The 18480-nt window shown below is 38.8% G+C and overlaps 2 protein-coding genes across 4 annotated transcripts; one reads left to right on the top strand and one right to left on the bottom strand.

The window, feature by feature from the left end:
* The first annotated feature begins 576 nt into the window (after positions 1-576).
* On the top strand, positions 577-12842 carry epc2 (enhancer of polycomb homolog 2 (Drosophila)). 2 transcript variants are annotated; one of them, XM_057336355.1, is made up of 14 exons: positions 577-700; positions 2328-2487; positions 2616-2761; positions 2844-3050; positions 3395-3543; positions 5121-5250; positions 5416-5625; positions 5746-5829; positions 7509-7648; positions 7734-8038; positions 9304-9425; positions 9570-9712; positions 10029-10265; positions 10408-12842. In XM_057336355.1, exons 1-14 carry the CDS (start codon positions 602-604, stop codon positions 10478-10480), a joined length of 2205 nt encoding a protein of 734 aa, XP_057192338.1. In that variant the 5' UTR covers positions 577-601; the 3' UTR covers positions 10481-12842. The 2 variants fall into 2 exon arrangements, with proteins under 2 accessions (XP_057192338.1, XP_057192337.1); XM_057336354.1 differs by having other exon boundaries at positions 585-950.
* On the bottom strand, positions 11982-18139 carry itm2bb (integral membrane protein 2Bb). Of its 2 annotated transcripts, XM_057336361.1 has the most exons (7): positions 17966-18139; positions 15761-15892; positions 13902-13949; positions 13559-13765; positions 13217-13327; positions 12961-13111; positions 11982-12860 (listed from the first exon to the last, which is right to left on the bottom strand). In XM_057336361.1, exons 1-7 carry the CDS (start codon positions 18044-18046, stop codon positions 12772-12774), a joined length of 819 nt encoding a protein of 272 aa, XP_057192344.1. In that variant the 5' UTR covers positions 18047-18139; the 3' UTR covers positions 11982-12771. The 2 variants fall into 2 exon arrangements, with proteins under 2 accessions (XP_057192344.1, XP_057192345.1); XM_057336362.1 differs by lacking the exon at positions 13902-13949 and having other exon boundaries at positions 12252-12860.
* Between the last annotated feature and the right edge of the window lie 341 nt (positions 18140-18480).

Here is an 18480-nt window from a genome sequence, read left to right on the forward strand (position 1 = left end):
GTTAGGCCATTTGCTAGCTACTTATATAGGCCCTATCTTTCATCCTTATCCCCAGTTCACACCTGAGATCTCGATCACTTCAACTACTCTGGACAGCAATTAACAAGTAGCCTATTGAAATGTTAAGATGTAGGATAAATAGTGAAAACTCGACGGAAACACAGTTTACTAAAATAAATAGATTTTATAGCCGATATTGTCAATTTTATGCATGGTAGCCTATTTTGTGGTGGACATCTGTAATGAACAAATTCGGACTTTTCTATATTTCTTTAGTCCACCAGCATATTTCATTTTTGAAATAGGCTGTGTCACGTTTTACTTTAATTTATTGGTTTTATACATCGACGCAGATATGCACTTTTAGGCCACGCTGCCTTTGTGAGACATGACAATAGGTTATTATCCTATTTATTGCTGAACGTGTTTAGAGAAATATCCAAAGATGCACACGAGCCTGACAGCTCTTCCCCGATACACGCATGTGTTCTCTACCGTGTCGTAATATCGTGTGCACGCGTGTTGTAAGAGGTGCGCGCGCAGCGACACATGCGCGCTCCCGCTTTCGCTCTTTGGCAGTGTCGCGCGGGCTGTCGGGATCATGTCCGCCATGTTTTCACACCAGCCGAGAAAAAAAAGCCCGTGGAAAACCACCATAACTCGCTCAGATATGCCTTTAACAACCGGCTTTCGGTCGAAGGTACGTCAGTGAGCGCGGCCGCGGATATAACCGTCGGCTCGTGTGTGTTTTTGAACCGAATGATCCGTGTTTAGTGTGTTTGTGTTCGCCGAAAACAATGAGTAAACTCTCGTTCCGCGCGCGAGCGCTAGACGCCGCCAAACCGCTGCCGATCTACCGTAATAGAGACCTCCCGGACCTCACCGACTGCGTCTCCATCAACCGAGCGGTACCGCAAATGCCAACCGGGATGGAAAAGGAAGAGGAGACGGTATGTGAATGATTGAAAATGCGTGTTTTCACGGGGTTCAGGTGCATAGCAGGGTGTTGGTATTCACGTTCCGTTTACGCACGTTTTCTACGTAAGTGTATTCTCTGCTTGCAGTGGATTCGCGTTTAGCGCCGAAGGGAGTTAGGTTACGCAGAAGATGTACGAAAGTTGCGTAGTCGTAGGAAATGTTCTACTCTAGCGGTGTAAATAAAGCTTTTTACGTGACATATTAGCTTGTAGTCGGTGCGCATTGACGTCAGGATTTTTGCGCAGATGCGTTTGAGAATTACGTTTGTTCTGGAGTAGAGCTGAACGGCATGGTATTGGAAAGCCAGAATCATTTAAGGGTCCTCATGTTTAGTTTCTACTGTAGTGGTCCAGCATGTTTATATTAAAGCTTCCTCTACTAATAAAATGTACCATAGTACAACCATACAAAGTAATGTTTGTCTTTTATTTTGAAGTAGTATATATAAACACCACTGTGCACGACTAAGACAATAACGTTGTCATTAAATTTTCTTTTTTATTTTATTATATCAATTATTATATATTTTTGTTTATTTTCAGTTTTTAATATCTATCTTTATTCTATTTAGATGTCATTTTCACTTAGTGTCATGACTCAAACCACATATCATATAGCATTAGTTTGTGTTCAACTGGTTTGCTTCGTGCTCTTGTCATTATTTATTTCTTAATATGCATATGCATATGCATAAACATGTCATGGTGTACAATCCCCAGTATTTGGTAACCCGCGTTTTGACATTGTCTGAAACATATTTACAAAACATTACCAGCCATTTAGTAAGAATATCAGGAAACTTGATATATCATAGTAAAGTGTTTTTTACAGAGGTACTGCAATGCTGCCAATGATGAAATTTGTGTTCCACTGCTTGTAAAGACACACAACACATTATATCCCGCTCACCTTTCTCCGCTCACCTTTCTCCTATTGAACGGTTCACACTAACTACTTTATTTAAACCAGAGATAACTGGAAAAACTTTAGCGGAATATAGCACAAAGTGAAGTTCATTGTTATGCTTGCGAGGTGTGCGAGCCGTTGCAAAAAGTTTCATCACATTGCTGTTCTCAGCTGCATAAGAAGTCGTACTTGCATAATTCCAGTTTCCATCTGTGTGAGGTGGTTTCACTTTTTGTTATTGCTGTGGCATCAGTTTCTTAACTAATCGTCTTAACTATTACACAAATATTTGTGAAAATATTTTTGCTATATGTGACCAGGCAGTACCTTAACTGTAAGGTAACTAAGTGATGTAATAGGACTTGTATTTCTTCAATGAAGAATTGGGTTTAGAGGAATCTAGTTGGCTGATGCTCATAAAGCTCTCTGTCACACTGTTTCAGGAACACCATCTCCAGAGGGCCATCTCCGCCCAGCAGGTGTTCAGGGAGAAGAAGGAGAGCATGGTCATCCCTGTGCCCGAGGCCGAAAGTAACGTCACGTACTACGACCGCCTTTATAAAGGAGAGTTCCGCGTCCCTAAACAGCTCATCTACGTCCAGCGTGAGTGACTTCTGTTAATATCTTGCAAGAATTGGTCATTTTCTTTGTCGATGTGAGACGCATCTTGCACACAAACACCAATGTTAATATGAATCTCATGCTAACCTGTGTCTGTTATGCTGCAACAGCTCTTGGTCTGGATTACGAACTGCCCGACTATGATATGGACTCAGAAGACGAGACTTTATTGAACAGACTGAACCGTAAGATGGAGCTCAAACCTGTGCAGTTTGAGACCATGATGGACCGGTTAGAGAAAGCCAGCACCAACCAGGTAACAATTATTTCTTATCTACAATATTATATCATTTTTTAGTCACGCACGTTCCTCTGACCCTCTATCGATAACTTCACAGTTGGTCACTTTTCAAGAGGCCAAGCTGCTGCTAAATGAAGATGACTACCTGTTGAAGTCAGTGTATGACTACTGGGTAAGGAAGAGGAAGAATTGCCGGGGTCCGTCGCTCATCCCGCATATCAAGCAGGAGAAGAGAGACGGCTCCACCAACAGTGATGCTTACGTGGCTTTCAGGCGTCGCACGGAAAAGATGCAGACGAGAAAGGTGAACTTGCGATTTGTAAAGCACGTCCCTATCAGTGTGTTGTTAAATATATAATCAAGTGTCTTTCTTTCTTTAAAGGCATGATTTTTTTTGCATCTAAGCAGTGTTTTTTTCTTGTCAACTGTCTGTCCAAGATGTCTCACACAAGTGGCCTGCCTTATTAGCTGACATAAGAAGGTTTTTAGTTATCCTTATAGGTTTAGTTCCCTGTAAATACTTTTGCTGCTTGATGCTGTCATTCAACATTTCCCAACACGGCAACTTTTTGTCAGTAGTTGGTGTAACTAAACTCAAATTCCACTTTCTTCACTGGAGTCATCTACTCTCACTGTCTGGTTGTCTAGAATCGCAAGAATGACGAGGCGTCTTACGAGAAGATGCTGAAGCTGAGGAGAGAGTTCAGTCGAACCATGAGCATCCTGGAGATGATCAAGAAGAGAGAGAAGAGTAAAAGGGAACTGCTGCATCTCACGCTGGAGGTGGTTGAGAAAAGGTGTGTTCATTTGTGTGCATTTATATATATATATATATATATATTAGGGGTGTAACGGTTCACAAAATTCACGGTTCGGTTCGATACGGCATAGTGGTGTCCCGGTTCGGTACGTTTTCGATACAGCAAAAAGGAAGAAATGCCAGAAAAATTTCCTTGATTTTTGTTCACATTTTTATTTATTAAAACTAACATCATAAAGTATGTTTTTTTGACCCATCTTCTGTGGTGTTTTCTCAGCAGCATATAAAACCAAAAAATGTAATGTAATTTTGTTGTAGACAGACACAAATACAAAGTAAAGAACAATTTTTATATCTGTTTTGACTCCATTTTTAGGTTTTTCCAGAAAGATGAACTGAAGGAATTGTATAATCAAAATAAAATATAAAACTTAAGTCTAACATTTGTGTTTTTTACTTGGCCAGTCATGTAACTACAGAGGCCGTCCGTTGTCAGAGCAACCGCTTGTGCCTCGGCCAATTGATTCTCTATTTGGACTTTTTTTTTGTACAAAGCAGGAATTACGTTGTTGCTGAAATGGCCTCGTGAAGGAATAGTGTAGCGGGGCTCAATTACATGAAGCATGTTTTTAAAACCCGCGTTTTCTACTACAGAGTACGGTCTCATATCCGCGGCTATAGATGTACCAATCGCCGCAGTGATTTGTTTTGCTTTGTTCGAATCGGTTGGAAATGCCTGCATAAATGCTGCGGGGATAGTTTGTAGCGTGCGTGTTTCTCCTTGTTTTCGTCGATTGCCAGCTATTGACACACTGGGGTGATGTCGGCGTAAATGAGTTGACATGTTTGAAGTATTCCCGCTAATGTAGCTTATTGTCGTGTAGCAGATGCGACATACCGTAGTGTTTTTATCCACCACTCTCTTGCCACCCCCCTCATAATTTACAGGGAAACCAAAGTGGTCCCAAAAACCAGACCTGTTGATTTTTGGAGGATCTTCTATTTCTGGTCTGGTAATCGCATTCACGTTACTAGCCATATTGCTACGCGCTAATATGCCTGACTGGGGTAACGGTTAAGTGTAATTTTGTTTTTCTTTGTGGGTGGGTGGGAGTGGCAGACAGCACGTTGCCTTTTACGTCGTTTGGGTTGCCTTGTTGAGAGAAGTCGCTCGGAGAATATCATATTTCACACAATTTAAGCAATTTTATTTTATTTTAGGATTAGTCAAACGAACCGTTCGGTTTGTAATGCGTTCCGAACCGAAAGCCTCGTACCGAACGATTCAATACGAATACGCGTATCGTTACACCCCTAATATATATATATATATATATATACATACACCTTCCTCCATTGTCATTGTATACACAACAGCCACAGCAGTTAACCCTCACAACACAGAATAAACCTCGAGTCTGTGTACAAGAGGGAATATAACACTGCTCAGAGGTGACCTCCACACCACCACATAAATACAGTGTTAATTTTGCAAGCCCTACAGTAAAACTATTTAGGGAGACTTTTTATCTATTACATCACCGATTCTCTTGTCTCAAGTAGATAAATTTGCTTTGAAAGTCTTGTTTACCTTCCATGTGTTGTGTGTTTCAGGTATCAGATTGAAGACTACTCTGGAGAGATCCTTAATGAAGTCACTGCCCCTCTGGCAGAGAAACCCATTTACGCCGCACCCATATCCTTACCCAATGGCAACCGGCATAAGACCGAAAGCAAAATTAAGGTAAAGACACACAACATATGAAAAGAGGGTAAATGCAAGCACGATAACACATTTGCGGTGGCATACCAGAGATCTGTGTGGAAGTGATAGACCAGATGTGCTCATAGGTTGTTATTATATATACACATGAGATCATATTAAATGTCTGTTTTCTACTTCTTACAGTCACACAAATCTGGACCCAAACACATGCACCCCTTTACAGTCAAGGCCGAACCTCACTTCGACTTTGTGCATTCTTATAAGAATTACACAAAGAGGCCCAGACTGGAGGTGTTGCGCCAGCCTGGTCGGCCAGAGCGGCAGCCAATCGTCAACAAGGCAGACATTAAACAGTATGACTTCCACAGCTCAGGAGAGGAAGATTACCCACTGGTCAGTGTACAACCATCAGTGTTTGCCTAAATGTTGATTATGTATCAGACTGCCTAAATACTTGTAAGACTTTTTATTGAAAAAGAATGAATTTAAAGCTGTTTTGTGTGTGTACCAAAGTCTCCAGCATCCGAGCCGGATGAAGAGAACGATCCAGACGGAATCTTTGCTTTCAGACGGAAAGCTGGCTGCAGTTACTATGCTGTAAGTTTCCCACCTAACTGTGCCAGACATGCCTTAGTATTATTCAGGTTTGCAGATATTTGGATTCAATTTTTATTGAGAAAATCACCTTTGAAGTTGTTAATCAGGGGCGCTGAAGCAGGCCGTTGCTAGGAAGAAACAGGGTTGTTTTAACACTCTCTTTGGACTTACCGCTGTAATGACGTTATGGAGAGTAGATGAAACCGAAAGCTGAAATTCTAAGCTTTACATAGATACCAAACGTGAGTGGGTAATTCCCAAAGAGCGGACAGAAGCGAGTGAAGTTTGTAGGCATGTTTCTGGCCATTTTTGTTAGCGACTTTGCTGCATCCACTCACAAAAATGATAGGTTTTGATATATTTACGGTAGGGAATTTACAAAATATCTTCATGAAACATGATCTTTACTTAATATCCTAATGGTTTTTGGCATAAAAGAAAAATCAATAATTTTGACCCATACAATGTTTTGTTGGCTTTTGCCACAAATATTCCCGTGCTACTTAAGACTGGCTTTATGGTCCAGGGTCACATATAATATATGTCTGTGTACATTTATCTTGTATTTTATCTTAAATGTACATGGATGTGTATGTTTTTATAAATACAAAATTAGTATGCACAGTACAAAGACAAATATTATGTAAACGCAAACTTTTATTCTGGATATGATTAATTGTGATTAATCATTTACACCCCTAATTTTTTGTTAGAATATTTGAAGAGTAGATTTGAAATGAGAACTCGGTTTTTAAAAAAATTCAAAAATCATGTTTTTTTATTGTGCATTCCCATTAATATCAATCAAACTGCACTTGGTTTGTTTTGATTTAAGCCATAATAACTAAAAAAATTCAGCTAACTAACACAATAAAAACATGATAACATCATAAAAAACATGATTTTTGAAAAATTTGAAGTTATATAATTTTTTTATGATGGTACTTTTACCCAAAGATATAATTCTTAAATAATTGAGAGCGCTTCTCATGTAAAGGTCCGTGTTGGGAAGTAAATGAAGACGATGACTAAGACTTTAGATTGCCTGTTGTAAACAATTTCACACATATTCTACAGAATCCACAGGTTTATTTTGTCTGAGATCTACATCTCAATGTTTTAAGTAATCCATGTGATGTTTATGTTTCTGTCTGTTGTGTAAGAGAGTGAAATCAGTGATGGGATGTTTGGCCAGAGGGTCTAATGGGGTTCAGAACTCTCAATTAGCTTAAGAAATACTTAACAATGTAGAACAGATGGTCGGCAAGTGCTCTAATTTCCATAACTTTGTCTCTGATGACTTTGCCCTTTGTGCTATCCTTGTGGAATTTCCTTGCGCCGCAGAGTAGTTATTGTATTCGTCTGCTTAATGCTCCTGCGGTTTGTTTGGCGAGTGACATTTAAGGGTCATTTTAGTTCACATCGATAAGCCAAACTCTAAAATGAGTTTAAATGATCGTGTTTTTGTCGCATGTGCGGATGACTTGTATCCAATGCTTTTTTGAGTTCATTGGTCACATAGAGCATTTATAGGAATAGAAAAGATGTTTACACATTACAATTCATGAAAGTGTGTGTTTTAAAGGAAACATTGTTTGCTTGAAGAGTGATGCAGCAGGTTACTATAGGGTTTTCTGTGTTGTCATTTCTACTATTAAATGTGTGTTGTGTGTCCACAGCCGTTGACTGAGCAGAGCTGCGCTCCACACCGGCAGCAGACGGATCAGGACCAGCTTTGGCAGAGGAACTGTCTCACCGCCCTCTCGGTGCCCAGATGCTGTACCGCGGTAGCATGCAGGAGGGTGGGCAGAGGTGGCAGGTACATCACTCCCATGTTTACAGGTTCTCATGTGCCCTTTTGTAAAAATTCCTTTCTGAAAGCAGTTTTTTTTGTATTCCGTCAGGGTTCTTTTGGATCGCACCTCCTCGGATCTAGACCGGACCCTCAGGCACCTGGACCCTGATGTGTTTTATCCGTCCTCTGACTCTAGAGTACCTGACCTTCCCGTCCACACAAACACAAACTCTCATACATTCTCCACATCGAGCCCTCAGTGCTCACTAACTCAGATTCTGAGTGACATTAAGGCCTGCAGGTGGAAGTTTTTCCGCCCTCGGCCTCTGCAGGAAAACTCAAGGGGTGAGGACAAAAAAGGGACTCAACAGGTGGAGAAAAGCGGAGTGTCGCCTCTGTCTAATGGTGTGTCAGGTGAGGGGTTTATTTTGCTCTCTCAAAAGGGATTCAGGGCACTTCTTTCTCTTCAGAATGTTGCCTTTGCCGCACCATCCCGTTTACACTATGACTGCTGTGCTGTTTTTCTAAATAATTGTGGTTAAAACTTAAGGCTGTTAACTGGAAGTCTGCTGGTTTGAGCTTTGTGAGGACGGAACCACAGGTTACACCAGGGTTACTGTTTGTTTTTTCTTGTTCTTCTGTTTTGTTTTAGTTTAGTTGTATATGTTATAGCCATCAATATATTGGGCTGTAGCAGTGGTATTTTAATACCACCAAAGTTTATATTCACACTTTTATTTGTCATGCATGACATACTGCAGATGCATTTATTGTTGATAATGAACTGTACTATAAATTTGTCATTGCTGCTGCATTGAGCAGTAAAATAGAACTGTAAACATCAGTCAGGCATCTCAGTGTTATTTATGATTCAGAAACATCTATTGGATTTGCTCAGATTGCTGTGGAGAATTACCTTGTTCTGTCTTGTGATCTGGGTGTTATTCTGTCGTCATTGAGGTCCGATTATATGCCCCTAAATATCACAAAATGTGATATATTGTATTTCATGTGAATCTAATTTTTTTTATGAAAACATTTATTTATTTATTTAAATATACAGCCATAGGAAGAGTGAAGAGACCACTTCAAAGACCACTTTTAGTTTTTCTGAATTTACTATTTATAGGAATGTGTTTAGGTATAATGATCATTTTTGTTTTATTCTGTGAACTACTAACAACATTTCTCGTAAATTTCAAACAAAATGAAAATGATAACGGGAGATACAGGTCGGAAGAACAGAATAAAGATGCTCTGTATTTTTCAGATCTCAAATAATGCAAAGAAAACAAGTTCATATTCACTTTTAAGCAATACAACAGTAATATTTGTACTAGATTTATATCGCAGTATTCGTGTCTTGTCATGCTGTCAGTCTTTCACATTGCTGTTGGATGACTTTGTCACTCCTGAGGTTTGATTTTGTTTAAATTCAACAGACACTGGACTGAAATGGCCACAATAGATCTTAAAATGCTGATTAAATGAAAATCTTAATTTTTCCTGCAGCTGTATATTTTTAGTTCAATTTTCTGCCACCTAGTGGTTGAAAATGAGATTGCTGCTTTAGTGCCCCTCACAGCTCCCATTTAGCTGTGTATGACAATGTATAAAATGCGTACATCCATTTTTTTCTCTCGGTTCTGGTTTAATTTGTGTCTGTGTCATGCATTCAGGTGGGATCACAGAAGAGCAGTTTCAGTCCCATCAGCAGCAGCTGGTTCAGATGCACAAACAGTTAAAACAACAGGAACTCCAGCTGAACTCAACAGCACCAGAACCCCGCACACACCCACCTGTGAGTACTCAACCCGCTCTTCTTTCACACAATGCCAGGCATAATTTACTTATTTTGTACGTCATTTATGTTTACTACATCTTCTGTTTTTGGCATTCAGCTTTTGTCATAGACTTGACTGACATGTGAATGTTTCCCCCGCAGAACACTGTCTCTTCTGACTGCATGTCTAAGACTTTGGACTCAGCCAGTGCACATTTTGCTGCGTCTGCAGTCGTCAGCACTCCCAACAATGAAAACAGACCCCAGGGTGCTAGTGTGAATGGCATCCTTCCTAATTCAGGCAAGTGTAACCAGCTAGAAGAGGAATGGAGGCTTTGAAACAAACAAAAAAACGTTTATTTGAAATAGATCATTTGCAGTAGATCATTTGAATGTTTTCGTCCAGTTGCATTCTGCAAAAATGCATAAAAATGAATGTAGACTGTGCTGTGTATTATGTACCAAATGTACAGTTTTGTGTATGTATAAAGTCCAACTATTGTGTAATTAAAAAATTACTATAATTGTCTTGAATATATGATACAATCAGTGACTTTTGAACTCTTGCAACCAAAAGAAGTATGATTGATTATCTGACTGTTTTAAATATCCTGCAGGGAGCTTTAGACAAGCCAAATTGAACCGCTCCGCACAGAGTGGAGGCCCCCAGCTGCCTGTACCTCAGTCTCTGCCCCACGGCCGCAGTCACCTGAGCACTGTGAGCGCCGTCTCTCCAGCACACATGCACCACAGCGCCCGTCCGTGTGCTCCCTCAGCCTTAAAGCTGGCCAGCGTCGCAAGCAGCCTGGACCGGGTATCAAAAGTCACCCCCACCAGTGCCATCGATAGCATTGCCAGGTATGATGAACCCCGCTATTTTGGTGTAACATAAATGATCAGACTAGATATGAACAGGCTAAAATACTTGATGTTTGTCCTACAACATTGTGCTTGCTCATGAAACGCATCTTAAGATGTTTTCATTGCTTTTCGTTTGCAGGGAGAATCACGAACCGGAAAGGCTTGCTCTCAATGGCTTATCAGAGACCACAGTTGCCATGGAGGTCACATAACCCATCCAAAAACACAGACTTGAGCACCGAGATGTGTGCGCTTCTACACGGACTCGTACCCAAAAGCAGCATATCAAAATATTAAGAGAAATTTGTCAATATTATAAGTGTACATTTTGTAAAATTGGGAATTGTCACTACCTTGTAAAATAGTATATTTGTATCATTAGTGTGTCATTTCTGTTACTTGAATTCTAGATTTTTTTGTCATCATGCTTTTGCACTTGAAAATGCAAGCAAGACAAGTGCATCAGTTCATGTTGGGATCATGAGCATGAAAGTAGGTCCTGCGTCACTTGTTTTAACTATTTATTTTGCAATGTTTACATTTTTGTATCTCGTACAAATAAATCCGATTTTGTGACCACAAAATGCAGACATAGCTAGTACACCATGCTTTTGTGCTTTTTTTATAGGAAGGAGAAAGAGCTCTGTTTGCTTCCACAGAATAAGAAAGTGTCATTTCAAAAGTGAAGCTCTTCCCCACTTGAGATGTCAATATTTTTACTGTTTTTCTAGTTTTCCTTCCTCTCATTGTCTTATCAGGAATAGAATGTAAATTTTGGAGACCAGTGGCCTCCATCAGAATGTACGTACTATGAGCGTCCGTGAGAAATCTAGCAGACGATATTTAATCGGGCACTGTGTTTTGCTCCCTGACTTGTCCTGTCTAAGTACTGAGTCAGTCAAACACTCATTTGTCTTGTTAATGAGTGTTGGCTGTTGTTGGTTAACTAGTTTGAAACACATGCTGTTGAAGGCTTTAAAAAGCTGTAATGGAAGTAAGTCTACAGGTCACAAATATTGTCAATTCATTTTGCTTATGAATGCTGAAATTTATACATTCTCAATTCAGTGTCTTCAAATAAATTTCCCCTCGTCAAAGCACCTTTTAAATGACATGAGTGAATCTGCTACTGCTGCTGCCCATTCTATTTGACTGTCCTACTTGTAAATTAAAAATTGTCAATGGAAGTGATGCACCAAACACCTCTGTAATATCTGTTATTTCAAAAGAACAGGACATCTGTCCTTTATAGTGAGTATTGGGCCAAATTGCCATTCTGGTCTGAGGTGATTATGTGAATTAAACAGTATTATGCATTATAAGACATGTAAATCTACCTGTTCGTTTAATAATATATAGTGTGGATAAACAAGGATGTGTCTGCGAAAACAAAATGCCAATCTTGCACATTGTAGACCTACAGTATATGGGATTGATGGAGATACTGTTAATGACCTCTTGACTAAAAAATGGTATTCGTTTTAAAATCTGTTGGTAATTTTAGGTTTTATTTAATCGAATGGCAAAAAACAAAAAAGTTTTGGATTCCACAATTCTTAAAAAAAGTCACCCACATACAGGTCTGTTTTCTCCCACCTTCTGGTCAGCAGTACCTGTACAGTGCTTCTTAAGAAATGACCTGCTGAGACCATAACAACCTTCATGACACATGCTGAAGTTTACTCTTCGTTTACTCCTAAACATGCAATGGTGCAAGATGCAAATTTTCTTTATTTTATGTCCTCAGATGAAAATGTGTGCTAAATTGTAAAGTACTGCACAGATTATAGTTGAATATTGTCAGACAGGCTTTGAGTGAGCATTACAATGTATTTTTACTCTTTATATTAACAGACTGGTCTTTTTTGAAGACAGGTGATCATATATACAAAGCAATGTTAAAAAATGTCTTATTTATGCACACATTTTTCTTGTGTTGACACGGTGTATGTATGCTTAATTACCTGAAACTAACAGAGCCCATTTGAATAAACATTAATAATTCACTTTAATGTACATAAATTCCTTAAACTGTAATGCATTTAGCAATTCAACATAATGGTTCAGATTACAAACCTATTTGCTATTAGAACAGTAAAATGCAACAGATATAAGATGTTTTACCAGTGTAGAACGCTCTTTAATTTAGAAATATAAAACGATCAAATTAAACTTTATGGAAATACAACAGGTCTGAATTACTGACCCAGTCTTTTCTATTCAGAATTGATTAAACTGTTCATGTATTTTGGATCTAACATTTATAAAACAGTCAGACACATTACAGTGCATAAACAAACATTAAATCTATTTGTGCAGAAAATGTATGAAAAATAAAATCTTCACATTTTTATTTTGTAAAGTGTGAATAGGAAGATAAACTTATGAAAACCCATAGCCAGGAAACAACCAGAAAAGCTTTAGACTGCATAGTAGACAATAGTTGAAAAGCTGCTGCTGTGTGTATTTCTCTTCCCTTGTTTTGTTCACTCGGTGACATTCCTCAAGGTTCACAGATCATGGTCTCCACAACAAACTTGTTTTCAAAGTGGCGAATCTTGCGGCAGTTCAGGGCCTCGCGCTTCTGCATGCCTGCGGTAGAGCACATGCAACGTGTGAAAGCATGCATTTTAAATGTACTTGTATTTGCTTAAAAATGTTCTCACAAATTGTTGTGTGCATGCGCATTTACCCAGTATTGTGTCTCTGCGCTGCAGTCTGTACACGTCTTTGTCTTTGCACAGTTTATTGATGGAAAAACCCAGCTCACTGGTGCTTTCCAGCTTCTCTGTAATCATCATCTCTTCATGCACCAGGTATGACTGAGGAAGATAGGTTCCTGCCTGTAAACACACAAACACACCTAATGTCCAAAATGCCTTTCTGTGGAAAATAAACCAATAGATACATATAAAAAAACAAAAGTCACAATTACTGTGAATGCTTACATTGATATTTCTCAGAAAATCTTGAAAGTCCTTGGGTGGCATGACGATAGAGATGTTGAGAGTAATGATGTAGCACTTGTCCAAATCCAGATCCAGATAAGCAGTCAGCCTCTAAACACATTAAATCAAACAGGGTCATTGTAATAACAGGGTTATATATAAATCCTTCCCATTATAAACACAGCTATCTACACCACAACATCATGCTGATCTGGACTAAAAATTAAAGACACTAAATGAAAGTGAATAATATGTAAATACAGAAGCGTTACATATGGTCTCTAAACAGAAACATACAAGACTCTGTATATTCATATGAAAGACGTGTGTGTGCTTACACACCATTTTAAAGTCATGCACGATATCAGCCGGGTCGCTTTCTCTGAACTCCGGCACCGGTACTCTAATGAGCTCCACCTCATCGTTCTCCAGAAAGCTCACGTTCTCCTCAATATACCTCAGCGGTAGATTCACATCCATCTCATCTGTCACATCATAGTTTTCCTCAAAGTATCCCACCCCACAGAAAAACACACCCTCCGGTTCATCCTGTGTAGGTCAACAGATACACATACATGTCAACATCAACATTTCAAAGAACTGTTTTTCCTTTCCCTCATCTCACTGCTTTAACAAAATGTATGCGCTTATTTCAGTGATTTGATTGATGTAATCCAAGATGTACCCCATCTGTGGCCCAAGATACAGGGATAGGCTCCAGGTACCCGCGACCCTGCAGAGGATAAGCGGGTTCAGAGAATGGATGGATGTATTAGGTCTTTATGACAATGACTGTTAAAGGGATACTCCACCCAAACATGAAAATTCTGTCATCATTTACTCACCCTCAAGTTGTTCCAAACCTGTATACATTTCTTTGTTTTGATAGAAAGATATTTGGAAAAAATGTTAGCAATTGACATTTCTGGGACATCATTGACTACCATAGTAGGAAACATTATTGTATCATTTTGTTTTGTTCTGTTAAACACAAAATGAGATATTTTAAAGAATTTAACCAGGGTTTTTCCTGCATAGAGAAATTGGAGGCGGCCGCCTCCAATTACGCCACATTACGCCACAGTGGAGGCGCTGGTTCGTTATAAGCACACTGAGGTGCTAAAAAGAGTTGCAGAACAAGAGCCAGCCTGTGTTTCACGGCTGTTTGTTTTGCATCCAAGTACGTTTAATTTCTTGAAATTTATTAAATTAACATGACGCACATCATTGTAATGTCTTTAGCTGTGCAGTTGGATCGTTGATTCAGCGTATACTGTACACAGCGAGTTCGCCAGTATGAACGCACATTGCGTTTAGAACGACTCGCACACGAATGACTCATTTGAACCAATTCATTTAAACTATTGAACTTTTCAGTCACTAGCGAATATAAGAGATCCTTGAATCATTTAAAGTGAACCACAGAGAATGCAAGATGTGAATGAGCTTTGCTCCTTTAGAAAGACTGGTTCATTCAGTTGGCTATTGTGGGCTGAAAAGTTAGTTGAAATGATAAAAAAGCTTTATTTGATTTAAAAAAACATTTCTGTTTGGATGAATAAAAGTAATGTTTTATACAACTTAATAATTGTCATTTTTATCTAATTTTATTAGAACTTTTAATATGTCAAACTCAAAGTCACTTTGGTTAAGCCACTTAAAGGTACGGTAGGCCTACGTGTGTGTGTACAAGATCAGGATGGCACCACCTCCGCCTCATTTTGAGCCAGGAAAAACCCTGTTAACAAAGCAAAACGTTCTAGGGCACCGTTGACTACCATTTCAATTTTTCCTACTATGGTAGTCAATAGTGCCTCAGAACTGTCAGTTGCTAACATTTTTCCAAAATATCTATCTTTGTGTTCAACTGAACAAAGAAATCTATACAGGTTTTGAACGACTTCGAGGGGTGGAGTGCCCCTTTAATATCACGTCTACACAAAACAGAAGCAAAATGTGTTACAGAATGAGCTTCTTGGAACAGATCTGTAACTTCTGCTTTCTCGTATGACTAAGATTTTCTTTAGAAAGCGTATAAACAAGCGACAAAGAGATTTGTACAAGGTATTTAGTTGAATACTTATTTCACAAGTACCTAGTTGACTACCTACAGATGAAATGTGAGCAGAAAGGATCTCATTAAACCATTCTTATATACAAATGATCACATTGAATTGATTACATCAATGTGTGTAAGATAAAAAAAATACATACCAACTCATTCTGCTTGAGTTTCATGAGTCACATCTTTGATGTTTTAAGATATATAAATACTTGTTTTGTTATTCATTAACATTTAAGCTTTTAAAGTGACCATAATCTAAAGCATTATAAAACAGGCAGCTCAATGTTTTACGAGTACGAAAAACTCAATTTCATATATGAAGCTTCGAGCTTGTATTTTAATTTTCAAATTGCCATGAACTTAAATGAACGAATCAAATGAAGACAACCAGTTATGCACGATTACACACACACACACATACACAGAGATGTCATCAAGTTTTGTTTTTGACACCACCATGGTTACAGTAACAGTCTCACCTCCTGCACATAGTACCTATACAGGTAAGCTCCGCCCACCAGTACACCTGAGAGCACAAGAGCCAATCCCAGACAGAAGCACCAGCACCACACCTTAGACTGCTGACGCACAAACACAGCCCCCTCCAGATCCTAGAGAACAAATGATGGAGAAAAATCACTGTTACATAAAACTTACTGTCTGAAAAACTTTAGAAGATACAATTGAAATAACTGCAAACTATTGAACTGTTTTACAGAGTGGATGAACCGATCAAAAACATGAACAATGTGTTCTGATGTTTAATCTCTGTGTGGGGTGGATGAACAGAGATAAACAATGCGTTTGTTTGTGAGCCACAAAAGAGAATGAGTCATGCGCAAATAAACAATGCTTAACAAAAAAGGACAGTCCACAAGAGCCAAAGCTATTCACAAAACGGAAAGAAAAAATATGAATATAATGGGATAGAGACAAGATACAAATTCTTCATCTTCGAGATCATTTGTAAGTCTATACGGTGAACAAGCGACAAGTCAGAACAGAGCCGACCTTTCTCAAGCTGTACCCTGTAACTTACAATCTTCCCCCCGCAGACACATTTCAGACAGATTATTATCAGTCAAAAACACAGAAATGACCGCAAATGGTGAACAGCAGTTCTGGGTACAGAACACAAAAAGCCTCTTTATCGCATTTGGTGTCAAGTCATGAGGCGTTCGTAACAGTCTGGGAACAAATTTGGCACAGAGACAGGAAGAGGAAGATTCAGCTGACCTAAAAACGTGTCAGGCTGTTTTAACATTTGATCTACAGTGTATAAGACTTCCTCAAGTTGACATGAAATGCTATGAGCATCATGCGCATGCAGATCAAAAGAGAAAGTTAAATATACAGTTGGTTTCGATTTACAAAGGGGAACTCAAAACATGCCAGGACAGAGAGAGAAATTAAGAGAGAAACAGTAGGGGTGTAATGCAATAGAAAGACGACACAGTTACATTGGAATATGAAGACGTCTTCATTATATCATGCTATACTTACTGTTTATACTTCGTAGGGAACTTTCAAAATTCTTTGCAAACATATTCAAGCCTCAAATCATTCAAGCTGCACTACATTTATGATATTGCTGCCAGGACTAACTCCTTACTCATTACACACATTTTCTTGAAATTTGCTTTGGTTTTGTAAATTTGCCTTTACATAAATGAAATTATGTGCATTTGAGTGTGTATACACATTAAATGTGCCTCGCCAATTTTGTTCCCTAAAAAATTACATTTTAACATAGACCCCAATTGTAAAAGACCCTGAATGATAAGATACTTGTAACGTTATAAAGTTTACATGGTGTGAGCAGGTATGTTTTCAAAATCAGGAGTAAATTCTCAAGTCTATCATAGATTTGTCCCAAATATTAAGTATTTGTAGGTAAGCTGTCGTTGGATGTCTCTGTAGGCAAAGGACCCCAAGTTGTTTTTTATCATCTCCTTTTCACTACTGGTCAGTCCTCTTAAGGCAGTTTTCAAATGTTTTCCACATTTGTAATGTGATTTTAAGAAATTTAGCCCAAGGTGCCCTGGGTTGTTTCTCCCCATTTACTATTTAATAGGTGGGTATCAAATGGTCTAAAGCACGACACAACAGACAGTCGGACAGAACACGCGAGTTGTGAACATCCGTTCAGGAAACACTTTCATGTCCAGACAGTTGTCTGTCTGACTGTAACTGTAATTATTGCACAATTAATGACTAATTACTATTAATAATACTATTAACAAAACAATAGCATTGCATATGGTACTAGCCTCCAAAGTTATCCAAAACAAAAATGACAAAAAAGCGTCTCACATTAGTTGGAATGCGAAATTATGAAACTAACACGTAATTAACCGAAACTATAGCATTTTGGTTATAATGACTGAATACATTATTAAAACAATAGTTATTCAAACAGAACGATTCTCTGCTTTTGACGCGAGTTGGGCTGTCAGCCATTATACAACACTGTCTGAATACACTGAACTGCTCAAAGTCTTTCCTAACACACACACTGAACAAAAAGTCACGCATTTCACTTTTGCCAGATCTTTCAATATAACATTAGAAAACGTGATTAAAAGACTTCAACAAAACACTACAAGTGTTATTAGTACTAAAACGCTTTTACGCGATTCCATTATAGGTGTATAAAGCTCGGTTTGTCAATAAACACAACTTACCTGAACACTTGAAATGAGAGTTTCACTGTCCTTTTTTGGATCCTTCTGGGCGAGCGCCTTATTAAAAGATACTTTGACCATGATGAAAACTGTAGTTATTCTCGTGAAAAAGAGTACATGGACGGCGCAAATGTGGTCCTTTCGTTTCCTGATCGGCAACTCTGTTGTGTAGCTGTGACGCACGACAGATCAGAACATCGGCGCTCTCTAGGTGTGTCGATTTCATACGGCTATGCGCAGACCGATCGGCGTATGACATCGGAATACCGCGAGACAGATTCAAAAGCGAGGCTAACGAATCGCTCTCGCGTTACATTGATGTCATTTACCGATGATATCTGCGCATCGACGAAAGCAGCGTAGAGCATATACTGCATCTAGTGACAAAACTAACAAAAAATGAACGTAAACATCGAAACGACTGCAAAGCAATACGAGTCGTTTTAATAGATGTACTTCTCAGTGATTAGTTAAAGTTGAAAAGATGCAATAGTGACAACTGTTCCAACTAACGT

Source organism: Triplophysa rosa, linkage group LG6 (assembly GCF_024868665.1).
Source record: "Triplophysa rosa linkage group LG6, Trosa_1v2, whole genome shotgun sequence".
Lineage (NCBI taxonomy): Eukaryota > Metazoa > Chordata > Actinopteri > Cypriniformes > Nemacheilidae > Triplophysa > Triplophysa rosa.